The 22,315-nt window shown below is 44.1% G+C and overlaps 1 protein-coding gene across 5 annotated transcripts in view; it reads right to left on the reverse strand.

Moving 5' to 3' along the window:
- Nucleotides 1–22,315, reverse strand: part of RARG (retinoic acid receptor gamma) — a 289,456-nt gene that overhangs the window by 43,679 nt on the left and 223,462 nt on the right. The window contains exon 1 of one of the 5 annotated variants that reach the window (XM_063952106.1): nucleotides 12,952–13,238. The exons of the other annotated variants lie outside the window; for them this stretch is intronic. Within the exon in view, the coding sequence (XP_063808176.1) occupies nucleotides 12,952–13,093 (142 nt within the window). The 5' untranslated portion in view covers nucleotides 13,094–13,238. Of the gene's footprint in view, nucleotides 1–12,951; nucleotides 13,239–22,315 lie in introns of those variants that run through there. 5 annotated transcript variants of the gene reach the window in all.

A 22,315-nucleotide genomic window follows, 5' to 3' on the forward strand; every position in this document is an offset into this window, starting at 1 on the left:
TCACTACTTCTCCCCTAAGTCCCTCGTTGCAGTGATCCTGTTGCCAGCAGGACTCACTGTAAAGTAAAAAACCTAAGCTAAACTTTCTCTAAGCAGCTCTTTAGGAGAGCCACCTAGATTGCACCCTTCTCGTTCGGGCACAAAATCTAACTGGAGTCTGGAGGAGGGTCATAGGGGGAGGAGCCAGTGCACACCACCTGATCTGGTAAAAGCTTTACTTTTTTGTGCCCTGTCTCCTGCGGAGCCGCTATTCCCCATGGTCCTTTCAGGAACCCCAGCATCCACTTAGGACGATAGAGAAAATGCAATGCACAGACCTTTACTTGGAAGCATGCAACACGGAAGGTGTAGTGGTTAGCACTGCTGTCTAGGAGCACTGACATCATGACCATAATTCCCAATCATGGCCCTGCTGTTTGGAGTTTTTAGATTCTCCCAATGTTTGTGTGTGTGTTTCCAAAAATCATACTGGTAGGTGATTAGCTTCTGACAACAAATTAACACTAGTGGGTATGTGGGTGTGCGCTTTTATGATAGGAACATTAGACTGTAGACTGAAATGAGGCAGGCGCGGAAATGATTGACACATATTCTTTGTACAGCGCTACATAAACTGTTGACAGTATAGAAATAAAAGAGAACTAATAATGCAATTTGCATGTATGTAACATATAGAAAGAGTGACACACCCACACAGATACTGCAGGAACTATGGTGGTCATTCCGAGTTGTTCGCTCGCTAGCAGTTTTTTGCAGTCGTGCAAACGCTATGCCGCCTCCCACTGGGAGTGTATTTTAGCTTAGCAGAAGTGCGAACGAAAGGATCGCAGAGCGGCTACGAAATAATTTTGTGCAGTTTCAGAGTAGCTTCAGACCTACTCAGCGCTTGCGATGACTTCAGACTATTCAGTTCGTGTTTTGACGTCACGAACACGCCCTGCGTTCGCCCAGCCACGCCTGCGTTTTTCCTGGCAGCCTGCTTTTTTTCGAACACTCCCTGAAAACAGTCAGTTGACACCCAGAAACGCCCACTTCCTGTCAATCACTCTGCGGCCAGCAGTGCGACTGAAATGCTTCGCTAGACCTTGTGTGAAACTACATCGTTCGTTGTAATAGTACGACGCACGTGTGCATTGCGCCGCATACACATGCGCAGAAGTGACTTTTTTTTGCCTGATCGCTGCACAGCGACCGAAAACAGATAGCGATCAACTCGGAATGACCCCCTATAATCATTAGTGGCCATGTCCAGAAATGACATCGATAGGACCAAAAGACAGACTTTGGGGTATGAGCACTTGAAAACCTAATTACTGAGGAGACTTGTTACATAACATAACCAATGTGAGGCTCCATTGTATAAACAACTTAATTACATTCATCTGCTGCAACCTTGAATAAAACACGCGTGGCTCTGTTATGATGTGACACTTGTGAGGTTAGCTCGGGTCAGCGATAAGTCGCTGAATTAATTAACTCCTACAATTGTGCTCCCTCTAACAAAACTAATATGCAGCACACATAATTATATATGGATATATCAGGCATTTTAGACGGGTATATGCTGTATATATCCAGCAATGAGATATTTAAGTTTTGGTAAAATGTTTTCTAACAGATAATTCTTACAGTATGTAAATACGGCTAAATAAAAGTAAGTGTATCAATTAACTGGTGACAAAGGAAGGAGTTTTGCACCAGTCAAATTAATTTTCCCGGGTTCAACTGCCACGTATATGTTTGCAATACAACTATCAACTGTCCCCAATCCTTATTGAAGGTTATGTTTGAGTTTTTGCGTTTTATTCCTGATGTGGTTTATTCATGATGTGGTTGGCCGTTATAATTGAATAACCCAATTTTTTTGTTAGCATATTAGTGTCAATGTTTATTACCTGTACTGTCACAAGCACACTGGAGGTTCTTATGCGTGTTGCCATAAGTGGATGTAATATACAGAATTATTTCTGGAATGTGAAGAGCACAAACCTAGTGTGCTAAGTGCTTGCTGTCTTCTTCCTCGCTATAATGTTAGGATGTAGTCTCTCAGTATAGAATAAAATATTAGAATGTAATAGTAAGAGGGCCTTTACTCTGCTTTATTTATAGAATACTGACAATTTATTTGCTGAAATAAGTTACGTACAAAAAATAGAAGGAAAAGATGTGTCAGCCACAATGGAGGAGTGAAAGCAGCCATTTTGGTCTGTACCATACCTCACAACACTGCAGAGGATAGAATCGGGATATGGCCATGTCCCAATGGGGTGTGGCCACATCTTGACAGGGGTGTGGTCACACCCCATGGTCATGCCTACTGTGATAGGTAGCCCTCCCATCAAAAGACCCCATTCATTGCAGTGCGCACAATGGGCAGGTTTGATTCGGTATGATATACCGATGGATAGGATGCTGGTGGTCATAATATCAACAGCGGCATCCCGACCACCCCCCAGAAAGTACCCTAACCCTCCTCTGCCCCCTACCCTAACCCTCCCTTTGGGTGCCTAACCCTAACTCTCCCCGTTGGTACCTAACCCCCCCCCCCCCCTGTTGGTGCCTAACCCTAACCTTACCTTCCCCTACTAGTGCCTAAACCTAACCTCCCACCCCCAGCGGCAGGACGCGAATGCGTCCCGCTAACAGAACGTTCGGGATCCCAGGCGTCAGTATTTTGACGCCGGGATCCCGATCTCCGTTCGGATTGTGATGTCAGCATTATTCCGCCGGTCGGGATTCCAGTAACGGTATTTCAAGTACCGGGATCCCGTCCGGTGGCATTTTAACTACATTCCAGGCAGGTGTACCCATACATTGTAGAGCTTACAATGGGATGTTGCAATAAATGGGACATCCTCCCCAAAGTTCCAATTATGGGTCAAAAATGGGATACTAAGCCCTTAAATCATGAATCTCCCACCTAAATCGAAACAGTTGGGGGGTATAGCTAAATCAATACCCTGTTTACTACAGACATCACGTTGAGGCACAAAATGCCCTATACCCCAGTCATGCTTATTTTACTATATCAGTATGCTACATTGTAATGAATGATGTACTTTCTGACTTACAGTAACATACTATACAACAGCCATGGCCATTCCCAGCATGCACTGTAGTACAGTTTCCCTCCGATAAGTAAGATCTAGGCTCCTCTCAGATAAGTACATATCTCTAGTGTTTCAGACAACCACAGTAAGTCTGCAGAAAATACAGAAAAGCAGAAAAGACAGATATACAGTATTTGTCATTGTGCCCAGGAAGAGATTTCTGTACATGAGCCGGGTTCTTTCTGACTCACCAATAGGTCTCGGTCTTGGTCACTGACCACGATGACCAGTGCATTCGGCACTCTGGTAGGTGAAAACATAGAATTTTCTATCCAAACACGTTCAAGTCTTAAGTATAGAAAAATGTTGAACCAAAAAAGTGGTTCTTGTTTTTTTAAAAGCACCTTAGTATATATAAAAGTATTGAGTGCCATCAAAGCCCCACCCCTTTTTTCTAGCATAGAACTGCAGAAAAGTCAATATTGCTGCTAACAGCAGCCGCCCATTCAAGATAGTGTATTTACTAAGCCTTGGAGAGAGATAAAGTACCTGCCAATCTGCTCCTGTCATGTTACAGGCTGTGATTGACAAATGACAGTTAGGAGCGGATTGGCTGGTACTTTATCTCCGTCCACTTTATCTCTCTCCAAGGCTTAGTAAATAGACCCCAGATAGTACTCAGATAAGTACTTAGTATATTCTATTGATGATATATAACGGGTATAACATGCTACAAATTATGTCTGTATTATAAACAGACCACTGCTGGGAAAAGGGTAGAAGCTGCAGGTAACTCACAAGTGAGTAACTCGGTCACTGATACTGCAACCAGCAGATACTGAATTAGGATAACAGGACATTCTGTTAGTAATTCTTCAGATAGAACCCCATGGAGTTCCCTCTTCTCTTCGGTCCCAAGGTATAAAGGAAGGAGAGAATCAGCAAATTCTTTTGATTATCCTCTTGGCAGACCACCCTCTTTTTACACACGACATGCACTTGACATCATTAAAGTTTAACGGGATCACACAAAAAAAGTCCCTTAGTGCTCACAGTAATCCCCTTCCCATGACAATGAGGATCCATTACAAAAGACTGCCTTGCCCCGTTCCTGCAGCACTCTGTATTGCTCTGCTGAGTCTGGATTTTTATGTGTCACATCAGTCAGAAGTACAAATACTCCCAGAAATGCAGAAATGTGAACACAATGGCTTGTATTTATTAAGAGGCGGCATCATTTGGCTCCTTTGTTGAACAGGCTGCATGATGCCTTATGTCTCAATGTCTCACCATTCCTAATATTGTCATCAGTAGTGCCAAACAGAACCGGACAGTCAGCAAGACCACAGACTAAACAAACAGCAACACCCAGTATGCATTCAGATACACACATACATTATTATATAACATGTACAGGCCACTACGCAGATCTATGGCTGCGATTTATAAATGTAATGGACGAAGCCCGTGCTGTGATATCTGGGAACCAGTTCATGGAGTGACGCTGTCTCTCCCAGTGGTAGGGGTGGGGTGCTGTGTGGCTTCGGTAAAAACAACGCTCTTCAGGCTACTCGACACCAAGGAGTGATGTAAGCTGCTTCCCAGTGTTGTCACACAGAGGCGCTCTCCTGGGATCTATGGCCTAAGTCAGATGCTGCAATATTAGTGGCTGTTACTCTCATACAACGTCCTAAGACACTACAAGGATGCTGGACAGGAACAGGCATGCATAACCTTTGCTCCTCTGGGGAACAATCCTGCCCTAATTACTGTCTAATCTCTTCAGCAATTAAAAATGAACAATGACAATAAACCCAGAATAGTGCCAGCCCAAGGATGGCTTCTGAAGCCTTCTTATAAATTTCCATAAGAATCCTGTCTGTTGGAAAAGCTGGTTATCAGCCCTACCATTTCCTGGGTAGATCCCATTACAGTCCTGTGTCTAATCCTACTTAATAGCTTCTGAACACAACAAAACAAACAATCATCCCTTTAGGGGAGGGGGGGCTCCTCTTTAACTTGATGCCACTGATGGTGATAGAGGCGGCACACACCTGTGGAATGTGCTCTGTAACACACTGAGCTCTCTATCCCGCGCCACGGAGAGTCCCATCTGTGCTCAAATGCTGCCAAGGGAAATCTAATGCATGTAGCGTCCACACAGAAAACTATCTGGCTTGCATTTACTAGGAATTTAATCCTTTGGGCGGTGCTAAACTAAGGTCACTATAGGTATTCTGAAGCAATGACAGGTCTGCACCCCCACTCTGAACTATTCAATATGCCTCTCTAGTAAATAAAAGTTTCATCGGCCATTTTTAAAACATGTATTTTCCCTCATGTTGATTTGAGTAACTTGAGAGATATAGGAGAATTTAGTATGCTTTCTCATGTACTGGAACAGTGCAGGCATTAGTATGAATGGAGCCCTACACCTCAGCAGCCACTGATCTATATCTCCCACTGATGAGATCTGGTAGGATAAACTGGCTGTATCCAAAGTGGATTTATTAGGCCAGATTTACTAAGCCTTGAAAAGTGACAAAGGAGCCTATTTACTACACCTTGGATGGAGATAAAGGGGAGAGAGATAAAGTACCAGCCAATTAGCTCCTAACTTCCATGTTACAGGCTGTGTTTAAAAAATGTCAGTTAGGAGCCGGTTGGCTGGTACTTCATCTCCATCCACTTTATCTCCATCCAAGGCTTAAGGGGGGGATTGCTTAGATTTTAAGCATGATCTGTCCGTGTGTACCCCCCACAGCGATAGCCCCGCGCGTCGCTATCGCTGGTGTTAGATTGGCCTGCATGCAGACACACTCTAGCAGGTCGCTCATTTCCCCAGCGGCCCCCCCACCCGCACGCTTAGCACACATCGCGCTGTGCTGAGCGGGGGGAGAGATGTGTGCTGAGCGGTTCGCTCAGCACACATCTCTCCCCACATCTGCCCGTGAATACAGGCCTTTAGTAAATAGACCACAAAGTGGAGAGTGATAACGTACCAGCCAATCATCTCCTAACTGCCATGTTGCAGGCTGTGTTTGAAAAGTGACAGTTAGGAGCTGACTGGCTGATAGTTTATCACTCTTTCACTACTTTATCACTTTTCAAGGCCTAGTACATCTGCCCCATTGTGTGGAGTCATTTGCATACCTATAGCACACAGAAATCATGTGATGAGATGTATTCCCTCGCCCTGTGGGGGATGATTTTTTTTATTTTTTTAAATATTCACTAATATAGGGGTCTATTTACTAAGAGAGATAAAGTGGAGAGAGATAAAGTAGCAACCAACCAGCACCTGTCAATTTTCAAACACAGCCTGTAACATTGTACTTACAGTAGGAGCTGATTGGTTACTACTTTATCTCTCTCCACTTTATTTCTCTCCAAGGCTTAATAAATAGACCCGATTATTTGAAAACGTTCAGTTATAGGGTACATTCACATCTAATTCCTGCATCAGTAGGAACTGTTGATTGCATTTGCCATATAAGACTTATTTATGATTCATAATAAAAACAAAAATATAACTAGATAACATTACATATCCATTTACACTATAAAGGTATCAGGGGAAGGGGGCTGAAAAGGTTGGGCGGGGCTTTTACAAGTCACGACAGATGTTCACCTTACCATCATGTAACAAATTTTGCACTCTATTTGGTGAGTGTACCTTGTGATGTCACCGCGTCAGAGATTCTGCCTCATTTCCTTCCCTTTCCAGGCACCAATATTGCAATATTTTTCACTGCACACGCCTGTCACTGCCCTACGCACACTGTGACAAAACTTCTTTGACTCAGCTGTGCCAACGTGAGACACAAACCAGAGGAAGTGCTATGTGGAAGGGAGGGGTAGACTGTGGGGAGAGGAGGAGGTTACAGATGAATGATATATTAAATAGAAGGAGAAAGCCAAAAACCCATAGTGTAAATGTTGACAATAAATTAATAGAGGCTCACTTACAGGGAACCCAATAGGTGATCTTTTTTCTTCTTTTAAGAAACCAATATTTTAGTTCATAGTTTTAGTTTATTTTGGGATTTTCTAAGAACGCCAGCAGTTGAAAATGATCAAATGTCAGAGACAATTTAATTTCCAAAGCAAATACTACAGTCAAATACAATTTACCTACTTCACAGCAGCAAATGCATAGCTAATACAACCAGGCCAGTGGGTATACACAAGGAAGATATGTGACTGAATACAGATATACGTTTTTTGTGGTGGCTGATTCACACTAGTATTTCCTCAAATCTGAGCCTGTGTAAGTAGTTACTGATGCATAGATGGTTGTGGCCTCACAGATTTATTTTACATCTGCAAGAGTATGTATGAGTCTAGCCTGACAAACCAAGAGGTAATGAAAATGTACATTTTGATTGGTGCCCCTAAAAAGCTCTGTCAGTCACTGCCGTGGAAATGATCTACCTTACCTGCAGGAGGCTACCACCAATGTACACCTGTCACCAACACACACCTGGTGGCAGCCATTTTGAGAATGCAGCTTATCCGTTTACTCATACCTCTCAACTGTGGGTATTGAGGCAAGCAGGGACATGCACATAAGTGGGTGCCCACATAGTTTAAGGGTAAGGGTGTTTTTAAGGGTAGGAGTATTATTTATTATTTATTTATTACCAGTTATTTATAGAGTGCACACATATTCCTCAGCGCTTTTACAGAGAATATTTACCCATCAGTCCCTGCCCCAGTGGAGCTTACAATCTAGATTCCCTATCACATGTACACACACACACACACACACACACACACACATATTACACACTAGGGTTAATTTTGTTGGGAGCCAATTAACCTACCAGTATACTGTATTTTTGGATTGTGGGAAGAAACCGGAGAACCCCGGAGGAAAAACACGCAAGTATGAGGAGAATATACAAACTCCGCACAGTTAGGGCCACAGTAGGAATCAAACCCATGATCTCAGTGCTGTGAGGCAGTAATGCTAACCATTACACCATCCATACTAGTATTAGGGGTATTCTGGGGTTTTGGAAACTCTGCGTGTGCTCCTTACCATATAGGGCAACCCTCACCCCTTTTTTAATGCACGTTTATGTGAATTGCCACTTTTGTCCTGATTACCTCATGAAAAAAAATGTCGGGAGGGACAATTTCCTAGGAAATTTCCTGAGGTGGCAGGTATCATACCACACACAATGGCTCAGTGATTCCAACAACTCCTAGTGAGTTTATAGGCTGGGCTCACATAGCACACCACCAGTATGTGTCGATGACAGGTGCAGAAGGCATTTTTCCATGCTTTCAAAAAAGCATCAACTTTTTGGCAAAAATGTAGACATAAAAGATAATGATGACAGTAATGGAATGTAAACATACTTCACACAGGTCTTTTCTAAGATTAAACTAATAATAAGTTAAACTGGCAAAGAAAGCGATTATGTATTTTGGGAAGTGTGATTTCTGCTTAGAATTAACCTTTAAGTTTGTGTAAAAAAATAATACAATTAATAAGACAAAAAAAAAGATTATCATGCTACCAGAGCGCAGTAAATCTCGTACTAGTTTGGGGCAAAAAGGGAGTAAACGCTACAAATACGTTAGCTTTTAATAAGAATGCAGTGTGATTTAGACGCTGTTAACACAGCTAATAAAGTTATCAAACATTTGCTCATGCACAAAGCAGCATAACCACGTACAAAAGGATTATGGCCGTGAAGGGGAAAGGGGGATGGAGTGAAGTATTTGAGAAGTTTAAAGGAACTTTTACGAGGGCCCCAGACTGGTATCAACAGATCAAGGGGAGAGAGAAAAAAGTGAGGCAACCAGGCCCCTTCACCCAGCTCTCACCTCTGCCATCATAAAAATAAAGCACTAAAAAAGCTGGGACAGGAATGAGAGTAAAAAATGACACAGTGTTTTTCACCCCAAATTTCTAAAATTCAGGAAATTCTTTGTCCATAGGCTGAACTTCAAAGCAGAAACATTTATAACAGTCATAAAATGTTTACAACCTAGTCGGGCCATTAAGAGCCATTTGTCCCTAATACAGGAATCCTGGTAACTTGTGAAAGGGCTAGCATAAGAAGGCCTTTGTCAGTACATCATATGGAAGGCAGGTTTAAAGGCTTCCAGTAGAACCCACAAACCCATAATATTCCCAGCTTGTCCATTTCCGCTTTACTGCCCTTTAACCCATCAACAGCCATTTTACTGTACATTTCAGTGTAACTTTGTCGAGCAATGGTCTTTTCCCAAACTGACCTGAGTTACCTTTATGTATTGGGAAATCAGGCTCATTACAAAAAGGAAGCAAATAATTGGCAAAAAATTTATATAACGGGAACAGTTAAAAAAATGCAGTTACTGATAAAAAGTTGTGTGTCAAGCTATATAGAGTGAGGAAGTGACTAACATTCTATAGAATGCAAGATCCCTAGGACATGACTCTTGTATACTGTATACAACGCAGAACTGTAATAGGACATGACTCTGGTATACTGTATACAATGCGGAACTGTAATAGGACATGACTCTGGTATACTGTATACTACGCGAACTGTAATAGGACATGACTCTGGTATACTGTATACAACGCAGAACTGTAATAAGACATGACTCTGGTATACTGTATACAATGCGGAACTGTAATAGAACATGACTCTGGTATACTGTATAAAATGCGGAACTGTAATAGGACATGACTCTTGTATACTGTATACTACACGGAACTGTAATAGGACATGATTCTTGTATGCTGTATACTACGCAGAACTGTAATAGGACATGACTCTGGTATACTGTATACTACGCGGAACTGTAATAGGACATGACTCTAGTATACTGTATACAATGCGGAACTGTAATAGGACATGACTCTTGTATACTGTATACTACACAGAACTGTAATAGGACATGACTCTAGTATACTGTATACTACGCGGAACTGTAATAGGACATGACTCTGGTATACTGTATACCAGGGATGTGCGGTGAGCTAAAAAGCTAAGGAGGCACTAGTTAGCACCAGAGCCAGATTTACACATAAAATATGAGCCAAAGGATGCATCTGGGGATTATACACAGGTGCAGAAGTATAAACTCCTGGTAATTTGGTGAGTTTTTATCAGAGATGTGCGGAAAAGATAAGCAGGTGAGGCACTGCCTCCCCTGCCATAGACTTTTTACTCCAGAGATTTGGCTATAAAAATGATTGGAATAATGCAAAGAAGAAATTTCAAACATATTCTACGTATTTTTCATATACTTTATACAGTCAAAACTCTGGTACAAATGTAAGTATGACAGGAAAGGCTCTGCCTCACCTGCCTCACCCCACTGCACGTCACTGCTGTATACTACGCGGAACTGTAATAGGACATGACTCTGATATACTGTATACAATGCGGAACTGTAATAGGACATGACTCTTGTATACTGTATACTACGCGGAACTGTAATAGGGCATGACTCTGGTATACTGTATACTACGCAGAACTGTAATAGGACATGACTCTGGTATACTGTATACTACGCGGAACTGTAATAGGACATGACTCTTGTATACTGTATACTACACGGAACTGTAATAGGACATGACTCTTGTATACTGTATACTACGCAGACCTGTAATAGGACATGACTCTGGTATACTGTATACTACGCGAAACTGTAATAGGACATGACTCTGGTATACTGTATACTACGCAGAACTGTAATAGGACATGACTTTGGTATACTGCATACAATGCGGAACTGTAATAGGACATGACTCTGGTATACTGTATACTACGCGGAACTGTAATAGGACATGACTCTGGTATACTGTATACTACGCAGAACTGTAATAGGACATGACTTTGGTATACTTTATACAATGCGGAACTGTAATAGGACATGACTCTGGTATACTGTATACAATGCGGAACTGTAATAGGACATGACTGGTATACTGTATACTACGCGGATCTATAATAAGAGTTAATTTCAGCTACTGGTTAGAGAAAGAAAATATGACACATTTAATCAGCTTAATCCATTATCTTACCATCTAAATACTCAGGGGGGTATTTATCAAAGTATGAAAAGAGATAAAGTAAAGAGATATAAAGCATTAACCAATCAGCCTCTAACTGTCATTGTACAGGCTGTGTTTTAAAAATTAGCTGATTGGTTAGTGCTTTATTTTTCTCCACCTTATCTCTCTCCATGCTTTGGTAAATACCCCCCTTAATACTGAAGAAATAAAATAGGTATAGTTGTTGAAGATAGCATGACTGTGAGGTTGTAATGGATGGTTTGGTATATAAAATCTGGGAAAAACAAGTTCAAGTTTTAATTGCCCCACTGCATTAAAATAGATGAAAAATAACCCTGCAACAATATGTTTGCAAAAAAATCTAACTTCCATCAAAATTCATAGACAAAACAGTAGTTCTCTCAAAGGTATAATAATTCACATTAAAATCATCAATCTCAACTACAGTGGGAGATGTGCAAAAAACACAACTAGCGGTACATATTGTTATGTCAGTATACACTGAAAGGTTGGAGAACCCAGCACCACACAATACAGATCTGATGAACACTGACACAATAGTGTACGGATTCAATAAAATGACTTGTATATATACACATCTATATAACAGCATAGAGCTAGACACAGGCTTGGGTTACAGGCACATCACAAGCTGACACACTCCTCCATTCTTGGTTTGTGGCTTATTGTGCATTTGCCCTTTTCTGATTGTCATCCTGTTTGTCTGTCTAGTGGCATTTAGCCAAATTTCCATATTAAAAAAAAAATCACCCGCCCAACAAGCGTGAAAGAAAATCTACATTCCGACTGGTACCCCTCCCTCAACCACACACTCACAATCTGACACCGTCAAAACAATGTACACACACAATCATACCTACAGCAACATTGACACCCACAGTACTGACAACACGCCATCACTGTACACTCACTAAACACAATCACAGTGCTTGACTCAATGTTCCAGTGTAACTTTTTATCCCACACACTCTATCCCCTGGGAAAGCCCACAGTATTGTGTTCTACTCCAAAGATGCTTTGCCACAAAGAATACTTTAACTCCTAGATCACCGGAGAGGCATCTAATGCATTAAACAGCTTTGTCTGGCGGATTGTTCTCTGGTGCCCAGTGGGCTGTCACTTGAAGCATGTGAAAATTGCTGTCACAATATAGAGGCTAGCTACCCCCTGGCATGTAATAAACTCTCTCCAGCAGACAGTATCATTGTATAACATCAGATGATTGATAACAGTGATTTGATTAAGGGGATACAGACAGACCTTGTTACAGAGAGAAAAAAAGTTTTTACTGTTTATCAACCAGGACAAGTTGTGCAGTAATTAGCTATTTCAGAGTTTAGTTCTCATTGTTCAGTTGTGTACAAGGATCCCCTAGATGCTGCGTGCTTGTTTGTGTAACACATATGGTACTGATATGCAGAAATAATAAGGGAGTGCAGTCACCTCTCAGTGTATCCCAGCCATGGAATGCAGGAACAGACTGTGATGTATCTGGAAACACACATCTCACTACACCAAGAGCACAATCACTGGATCACATAGAAAGTTGATAAAAAACACACACAGCCCAGAGAAAGATACATATTGCGGGGGTCAAATCAACAGTACCAAAGTCATATCTGCATTGAGCAGAAACTGTACATATTGATCGCTGTTTACATTTATTTTATATATATATACACACACACACACACACACACACACACACACACACACACACACACACACACACACACACACATATGTGGCTGATTCAGAAAATGCTAGTTATATCAAAGAGGAATCCCCACCAAGCCCCGTGCAGAGATGCAATGCAAACGAACGCATGAGACGTAGTTTTATAAAGTCACCTACATTGTAAGCTGTGGCTCTGCATCCATCCAAATGGGTCCAGACCCCCAAAGCAGCCCGCTTTCCGCAGCATGCAGGCACCTTGGGGGCTCATGTCATACAGTGGCCGGGGCATCAGGGGGAAAGCTTCCACGCAGTCATACATGGTGCCTGAGCGGGATGTGCGCCCAGGGCAGGTGAGGAGGAAGGCTGGCACCGCTGGTAAGGACTGGCACCCCTGGACCTGTGCTTTCCGTCTCCCTCCTCTTCTAGCACAGCCTGCTTTGTGGCATACCTATTGCACATAGGCGAGCTGCTGCCTCCGGGCTGTGGGAGTGACTATGGGCTGGGATGGGACGGGCCACTTTCCAATACAACAGCCTTTCCACTTTGTGCTGCTGCTGCTCCTTCCTCCAGCATTACTACTGTGTATCCATTCTCTACCTGTCCCACAATCATCTCCCTTAACAATGCAGAGCCTCCCCACTGCATCTTATTACCTACCCCTGCATGAGCTGGTCTCTGTCCACCCCAGCACTATGTATAAAGTCCCTGTAACTTCACATTACAAGAGGATGTAGCTCTCACTGCTGTGTGGTGCCTTATTGTTCCTTCCAGCAGGAGCAGAGTTAAACTTCATCCTCAGTATATGGATCTCTGGGTGGTTTGGATTTACAGATGTAAAAACTATTGCTACTAGCTTTATTCAATTCATAGTGGCCAACTGCCTCTGAGATTTTTATGATTTACTGTATCCCTGGAAGAATGTCCTTGCTTTTCAATACCGACCCACTGCACCGCAAACAAAACCTATCTCAGACGGTGAATGTAACTTTTTTGCGATTTATTGTTACTGTTGATTTACGTTAATGATTATTTAATCCGTTAAAAAAGCATATTATTTGTTCAATTTAGTATTCATGACATGATGAGACTTGTAGTTCTCCAATGAGACAGAACTGTACACAATCTACAGTGATGCACTGGCTCTACAGCAAAAGGTCCATGAAAACTATTTTTAAATATTGGCAGCTATATTTATTTTGTTATTATTATAATGTTCCTATGGTAATATGACTATCGATCATAATCAGTAGTGTTTTCTATGGTAACATGTCCACATTAATCATAACCAATAATAATGTTGTATAATATAATCACTTAGATTTGTGTCATTTATTTGTGTTTATACAAGGGGTATACTGTATATTTACCGTTCAGCAATGTTTTCCTCAACACATTTGCCTGTCTACAATAACCGTATCCTCACTGCCACAGTATCACTACCTACAGATCACTAGATACCTGTATGTCACTGTGGAAATCAGGTTATTATGTGGATATTTATGTACAGGTTGAGTATCCCTTATCCAAAATGCTTGGGACCAGAGGTATTTTGGATATCAGATTTCCGTAGTTTGGAATAATTGCATCCCATAATGAGATATCATGGCGATGGGACCCAAGTCTAACCACAGAATGTTTCATATGCACCTTATACACACAGCCTGAAGGTCATTTTAGCCAGTATTTTTAATAACTTTGTGCATTAAACAATGTGTGTGTACATTCACACAATTTATGTATGTTTCATATACACCTTATGTACAAAACCTGAAGATCATTTAATACAATATTTTAATAACTTTGTATATTAAACAAAGTTTGTGTACATTGAGCTATAAGAAAACAAAGGTTTTACTATCTCACGCTCGCTCAAAAAATTCCGTATTTCGGAATATTTCGTATTTTGGAATATTTGGATATGGGATACTCAACCTGTATTAGAAAACAGATACACACAGTATGGACCCCATACAGAAGACAGACAAGAGGTACAGTGCTAAGGAAAAAGCTAAATAAGGGAAGTCTGGTCAAAAAAGAGGGACTGTCCATAAAAAAGGGAACAGTAGTATGGTGAGTACAGGGAATGAGGTGGTATTGTTTGTAAGTGTTAAATACACACACAAAATACAATAGCACACAATTACAGCCAGGTATTGGTATTTAAATCTGCAGTATCCTCTTCCACCTGTACTACCCATTACAGTCACCTGAAGCAATTTGAGACACTGTTTTCCAGTCAGTCAGACAGACACAGAGTACTCTGTCACTCCTCTCCTGATTTGTCTACTTTTTGCATGCAATATTTTAGCATACTTTATCACGTGGCCACTGTATGCGGTGTAGTGTGCACTGTATGCTTAAATAAATTATAACTGAATGAGCACTGATCCAGGAATATTCTGCATGCGGGAAGGGTCATTCACATACTTCAAAATCTGCAAACCCACAAAGTTTCGTTATGCACAAAACGTGCCCGCAAAGCGCATTTCATGGTCCACGTCCACCTCACAGCTCCTGTGCCTGGATTTGCAGCTTAGCTAATATGCCTAAAAATGTGCAGCGTGCAGAAAGTAAAACTTTACATTACAGTGCAAACTACAGTATTACCATGTATGGACCACCCCTTTAATTCATGTAGATGTTTTCTCTGCACCCCTAAATTACTGCCCAGGTAGGTAGCCTCATTATGGCTTCATTCAGGTTTGGACAAAAAACTGCTCTCCAGGGGCCTGGTTCTGAGTCGCAGTATGGTTGCACTGCGCACAGATCTCCCTGGTTTCAACATAGTCCGCATGCCCGCACAGGGGTGCAGATCGCTAGGGCATCTAGATTGATGCTGGGGCTTGTAGTTTCACAACAGCTGGGTAGTGACAGGTTGTCTGGGCCTGATTAAATCATGAAAGTGAGGAAACCATCTTTATTACAGGCCACACTTTTGTAACTTTGGAGATATCTTTATGGCTTCGATAGAAAAAGAGCACTGAGAAATGCACTTTGCTATAAAAGAGAAAATGGACAGTGCAAGGTGCGCCCCATTACATGTATAGAGACCCGATCTCTGGGACCCACCACAGAGGTAAATGACGGTCTTTTCCAAGGAGTTGTGCATCTTGCTGCAATGCAGGGGACAACAAATGTGCCTTCTCCACTCCTTGGGCCTGATTCTGAGTAGGGATGGACATCGGAAGCCGATGATCAGCAATGTTCCCGATTTCATGGAAGTATATTTCTCATTGAATTAAGGGTATTCGATAGTTCCTATCCATCAGATGCAACTTTCTGTTGACCATCTGATGGCTGGCTGCTTCTGTACATCAGTTTCCACTTCTGGGTGTCTGCAGCTCAGTTAATATGCAAATCTCTGATTGCTTCTGCATATGCGCATGCTAAAACCATTGATGGCTCTGCCATAGAATGGTTTTGATGCGCTTGGGCGCTGAGAGGGGGTGAAGCGGATACTATTTACCTGGGCCCCGGGTGGTTAAAGGGGCATGACGAGGGCCCAGGTCAGCTGCTGCCTCTGGCCCTTGTCATTGGTGCAGAGAGGGGTGGGCATATTGTTTACCCGGGTCTAGCCTTATTGGAGTGGCTCGTGTCAGCTGTTGCAACACGCAGTACAGTATGGCGAGGCAGCTGCTCAGGGGGATATTCACATTGTTCCCTTTTGCAGTGCAGCTAAACCCCTCCAACAGGGACCTGATTTGTCAAGCACTGGGAGCGGGAGATCATATGATGCCAGAAGCAACAGGGACCCTGAAGAAAGAGGAGGCAGCCCCCGCCTCACTGCAGTGCCTCCTCTCACCCCCTCCCTGGCATACATCCCAACATGACCCTCTCCAGGAGGGACAGAATGCTCTGCTCCTGGACTTCCCTCTTAATTTATAATTGCCCTCACCTGTGTAATGAAACACCTTTCTTATCCATTAACCTGTTCAAAACAGGTGCCGGCAATCACAAATTAAAAGAAAAATCCAAAAGTAGAGCATGTTGTCCCTCCTGGAGAGGGTCGTGTTGGGAGGTATGCCCTGGCTCCAGTAGCTAGGCCTGTCCCTGTTCTCAAGGTTGATTCTATTTCGGAGTGGGAGAAGGGACCTTCTGACGTATCTAGGGGAGGAGACACGTCACCAGAGGGAGGAGCTACGGGCGAACAGGGTACCCGAAAAGTACCCTCGCGGGCTCGCTTCGCTCGCCACGCTTCGCTCGCCACGCTTCGGGCACGGTGGCTCGCTCCGCTCCGCTCGCCACCTGATTACTAAAGGTAATAGTTGGTGGCGTGGATAGTAGAGGAACTATCCCGCTGGCGTAGCTCCTCCCTCTAGTGTCGTGGCTCCTCCCCCTTACGGAAAAGGTCCCTTAGCCCACTTGATTCTAGCATCTACCCTGTTCTCAATGGCCCTGGCCGCTGTATAGCAGCGCAGCCGCAGTGGCACATAAGGTAGTGAGAGAAAAGACTCTGCTGCTAGACCGGAGTCTGGAGAGGCTGCTGCGGCTGAACAGTCTCTTCTCTCTCACTGCCCAATGCACCGCTGTGGGTGGCTGCACTATATACAGCAGTAGTGGACAGAAGAGAAGTGTTATAGGTGGGGGCGATAGCACTGATTGCCAAGCTCCTCCCCACCCTACCTGGAGCCGCCCTTGTTAAGATTATTTTTTTGGGATGGGGGCATGTCTAAGCCTCCCAGGTTTGGTCACACCCCTGTACTCTGAGCTATTCACAGCCCCATCAATGCGATAGCTATTAGCCGCCATCATCGCATTGCTGAATCTCATGTCGGCAGCCCAGCAACCATTCAATGCTTCCGATGCCCATCCCTAATTCTGAGGTGTTAGTAAAGCAAAAAAAAAAAAAAAAAAGCAAGTAACTGTACTTGGACAAACCATGTTGAAATGCAAGGGGTGTTTTTGCATGCAGGGTAAATATTGGCTGCTTTTGCATGCAGGGTAGGCAGGGCCGGATTAACAATGGGGCTGATGGAGCTGCAGCTCCAGGCCCACCCTCTAAAATAGGCCCACAGCATTGTTCTGCAGTAGACAGGAAATAAAATTTCCTTCTACAGCAGCCTCCTAGGTAGGCATTGCCCACTCCGCCCTCAACACCCTAGGCTTCCTTCTCGTGGCCGCGTTCAGAGCTGGCCCTAACCAATATGATGCCCTAGGCAAGATTTAGGCTGGTGCCCCCTAGCACCACCGCTAGTTCCGCCTCTGACCCTGCACCCCTTTCCCAGCACCATCACCCCCCACCCATAGCAGTACTTTTTTTGTTTTCCCTGTAATTTAAATAAGAATAGTGTGCACATTCGGTGCACAGCCCAAAAAGGTATGTGTTTTTGCTGGCAAGGGGCATGGCCACACAATAGTACCCCCAATTCAAATTACACCACACAGTAGTGCAACTTTATTCACAATTTATCATATGATAGTGTCCCTTATTCACATTACATCACACAGTAGTACTAATTTACCTTATATACGTTACTTCTCACAGTAGTGCCCCTCATTCACATAACATCATACTGAATTGCTCCTTATTCACATTACACCACACCATATTGCTCTTTATTCTCATTACACCACACCATATTGCTCCTTATTCACATTACACCACACCATATTGCTCTTTATTCACATTAGACCACACAGTAGTGCCATTTCTATACGTTACGCCACACTGTAGAGCACCTTATACACATAATGCCACACATTGGTAATGCATTTATACACATAATACCACACACAGTGATCGCGCTGAGCCAAAAAAAAAGTGGGTCCCAGGGACCCTTCACTTTTAAAAATTGGGGTCCTACCGGTCTTTTTCTGGGTCCCATCGGAATGAAGGTTCTTATTAATTTTAATCTTGTTTGGACACTACAAAAGTGTTGCAAGATGGGGGGATGGGGTTACAGTGCTGCTGGGCTGTGTAGCATGCAGGACACCCTGCACCAGAGCTGTAACTAGACATTTTGGTGCCCTTAGGCAGAAAGTGAATTGGTGTTAGACCACTTAGACCATAAAGAATAGGTAGTGCGCGGCGCAAAATTTTAGGGGCGTGGCTTCATAGGGAAGGGGCGTGACCACATAATAGTGTCAATTCACATTACACCACACAGTAGTGGCGCTTATACACATTGCACCAGGTAGAACCTCCTATGCACACTGATCCAGGTAGATCACGTCATACACTTTGCTCCAGGTACAGCACGTCATACACTTTGCACCAGGTACAGCACGTCATACACTTTGCACCAGGTACAGCACGTCATACACTTTGCACCAGGTAGAGGACTTATACAAATTGCACCAGGTAGAGAACGTTATGCACATTATGCCAGGTAGAGCACGTTATCATACACATTGCGCCTGGTAGAGCACGTTATCATACACATTGCGCCAGGTAGAACACGTTATCATACACATTGCGCCAGATAGAGCACGTTATCATACACACTGCGCCAGATAGAGCACATTATCATACACACTGCGCCAGGTAGAGCACGTTATCATACACATTGCCGCTAGGTAGAGCACGTTATCATACACAGTGCGCCAGGTATTACACATTATACACACTGCGCCAGGTAGAGCACGTTATCATACACATTGCGCCAGGTAGAGCATGTTATCATACACATTGCCGCTAGGTAGAGCAAGTTACCATGCACATTGCGTCAGGTAGAACACGTTATTATACACAATGCGCCTGGTAGAGCACGTTATTATACACATTGCACCAGGTAGAACACGTTATTATACACAATGCGCCTGGTAGAACACGTTATTATACACAATGCGCCTGGTAGAGCACGTTAATATACACATTGCACCAGGTAGAGCACGTTATCATACACATTGCGCCAGGTAGAACACGTTATTATACACAATGCGCCTGGTAGAGCACGTTATTATACACATTGCGCCAGGTAGAACACGTTATTATACACAATGCGCCTGGTAGAGCACGTTATTATACACATTGCGCCAGGTAGAACACGTTATTATACACAATGCGCCTGGTAGAACACGTTATTATACACAATGCGCCTGGTAGAGCACTGAGGCACATTGCAGTAACCACTTATCACCTCCAGTTGCATGAAGGGGCCGTTTAACACAAGTGGCTCCGCCCCCAGCAGCAACTCACTGACACTCACCATTTTTTCTGACAGCACAGTGCAGTGAGTGCACTGGCACAAGTAGCCAGCCTGCGCCTGTAGTAGCCGCAGCCTGGAGGAGCTCTATGTGAAATCGCAAGCAGAGGCTGTTCTCTGGCAAGAAGGAGCTCCTCCAATCGCTTCCCCTGACGGGCTGGCCACTGCTAAATATACCGATAATCAGTTACAACTGTGTCAAAGTAGTGGAGCCCCAGGTGCAATGGGATAGTCAGTGTCACTGCACAGTTGTACTGATTACTGGTATATTTAGCAGTGGCCAGCCCGTCAGGGGAAGCGATCGGAGGAGCTCCTTCTTGCCAGCCTCTGCTTGCGATTTCACAGATAGCTCCTTCATGCTGCGGCGCCGGCTGGCTACTTGTGCCAGTGCACTCACTGCACTGTGCTGTCATAAAAATGGTGTCAGTGAGGCCCTGACACTCTGAGCGGCCTCACATTGCACACACGGAGCTTGCAGCCCCCGGACATCCCGCATCTGCACCAGCTACTCCAGGTGAAGCGGGGCGATGCAGCACTGTCTACTGCTTACCTACAGCGGGAGCTGCGCAGCCCGGGCGGCTCCTGCTGGAAGGTGGTTGTCGGGTCTCGGTGGGGCGTTGAGCGGGTCCCGGGTAGGGGGGTGGCGGCGGGCAGATCCGGAGCTGTACTCCCAGTCGCAGAGGAGGGTGCTGGCGGCAGAGCGGAGGTGGAGCCGTCTGAGTGGGGCCAGTCTGTCAGCCCTGCAGCACAGATTCATGTGCTGGCGGGGAGGAGGATTCAAAGCGGGAGATGCTGCAGGCTGTGATTGGATGGAGCCTACAGGAGGTGATTGGCTGAGGAAACAGCCAGTCACCTCCTGCATTCCGCTGACAGGCTTAACACATGCAAACACATATTCAGATGAGCGCGTCCTGTGGGACCCGCTCATCTTCTAAATGTGAGTCCCGGCCGGCTGTTTCTGGGTAAAATACGCGCCATATCGCGTTTTTGCGATCACTGACACAGTAATGCCCCTTACACATATGACACACATTATTAATGTCCTTATAAACATAGTGCGCCTTACACATTATGCCAACCCTTATTAATGCCCTTATACACATAATTTCCCTTACACATATGCCGAACATTGTTAATGCCCTTATACACATAATGACACACATAATGTCCCTTACACATATGCCGCACATTATTAGTGCCCTTATACACATAATGAAACACATAGTGCCCCTTACACATATGTTACACATTATTAATGCCCTTATACAAATAATGACACATATAGTTCCTGGCGTGAGTCAACTGGCAGCTCTGCTAACGTCGGGTGCCTATTTTTTATGAAAATGCATCTTATTTGCATTGCTATGTGGCTAGGATGCACAAGCAGCTTCTGCTGATTAAAATGATATGCAGCATGCCTATATACTGTGTGCGACTGTGGCTGTATCTGCATACGAAATGCTGCACACAGAATATAGGCATGCCGCATATCATTTTAATCAGCAGAAGCTGCTTGTGCCCCTAGGCATACCAGATGCCCTAGGCAATTGCCTAGCTTGCCTATGCCTAAGGCCGGCTCTGGCCGCGTTGCTGGTGGATCAAAAGGTGCCGCTGACAGAGACCGTATAAGGCTTTACTTGCCTTCCATGCCCTGCATATACAATGTGTCTCGGCAGCGCTTCCTCCACGCCTGGTGATGTGAAAGCATGTTCAAGGCCAGCTCGAGGGCTGCTCCAGCTGAGCAGCCGCGTGGGCGCTATCTCATAGGGGGAACTGCATACCCTCCAACATGACCCGTCCCACTAGGTACAAAATGCTCTGTTTCTGGACTTCCCTCTTAATTTATTATTGCCATCACCTGTGAAGAAACAGCTTTCTTATCATTTAACTAGTTCAACACAGGTGATGGAAATCCTAAATTAATAGGGAAGTCCAGAAGCAGAGCATTTTGTACCTAGTGGGGCGGGTCATGTTGGAGGGTCTGGAACTGTGCTGCAATAAGAACTAGTGCGCTGCTGAATCCCTCCTCCGCCCTGTTAAAAGCAGCTGCAGGGACTGATCGCACAGCTGTCACTCCCACAAATACCAGCCCCCTGCCAGCCTCACTGGAACTGTGTGTGCTTCCTGGTTGCTGGTCCCTCCGCCGGGCCGGCAGCCACCAATGACGTGCTGTGAGGAGGCTTCCCTTCCTGTGCTGCAGCTGCACACTCAGAAGAGGCTCCAAGCTAAAGACAGATTTGTTCAAGAATTGTGGTATGTAACTGCAGTGGGTTCAGGGTGTATAAAAGCAATCTGTGGGTGGGGTAGTGGTTTATTAAAGTTATAGAAGTGTAAAAAAGTTATCCTGTGTTGTGTGTTATTTATGTAGGGGGTATATTATTTTGGGGTGTGGTATG

The sequence above is a fragment of the Pseudophryne corroboree genome, chromosome 2, assembly GCF_028390025.1.
Source record: "Pseudophryne corroboree isolate aPseCor3 chromosome 2, aPseCor3.hap2, whole genome shotgun sequence".
NCBI lineage: Eukaryota > Metazoa > Chordata > Amphibia > Anura > Myobatrachidae > Pseudophryne > Pseudophryne corroboree.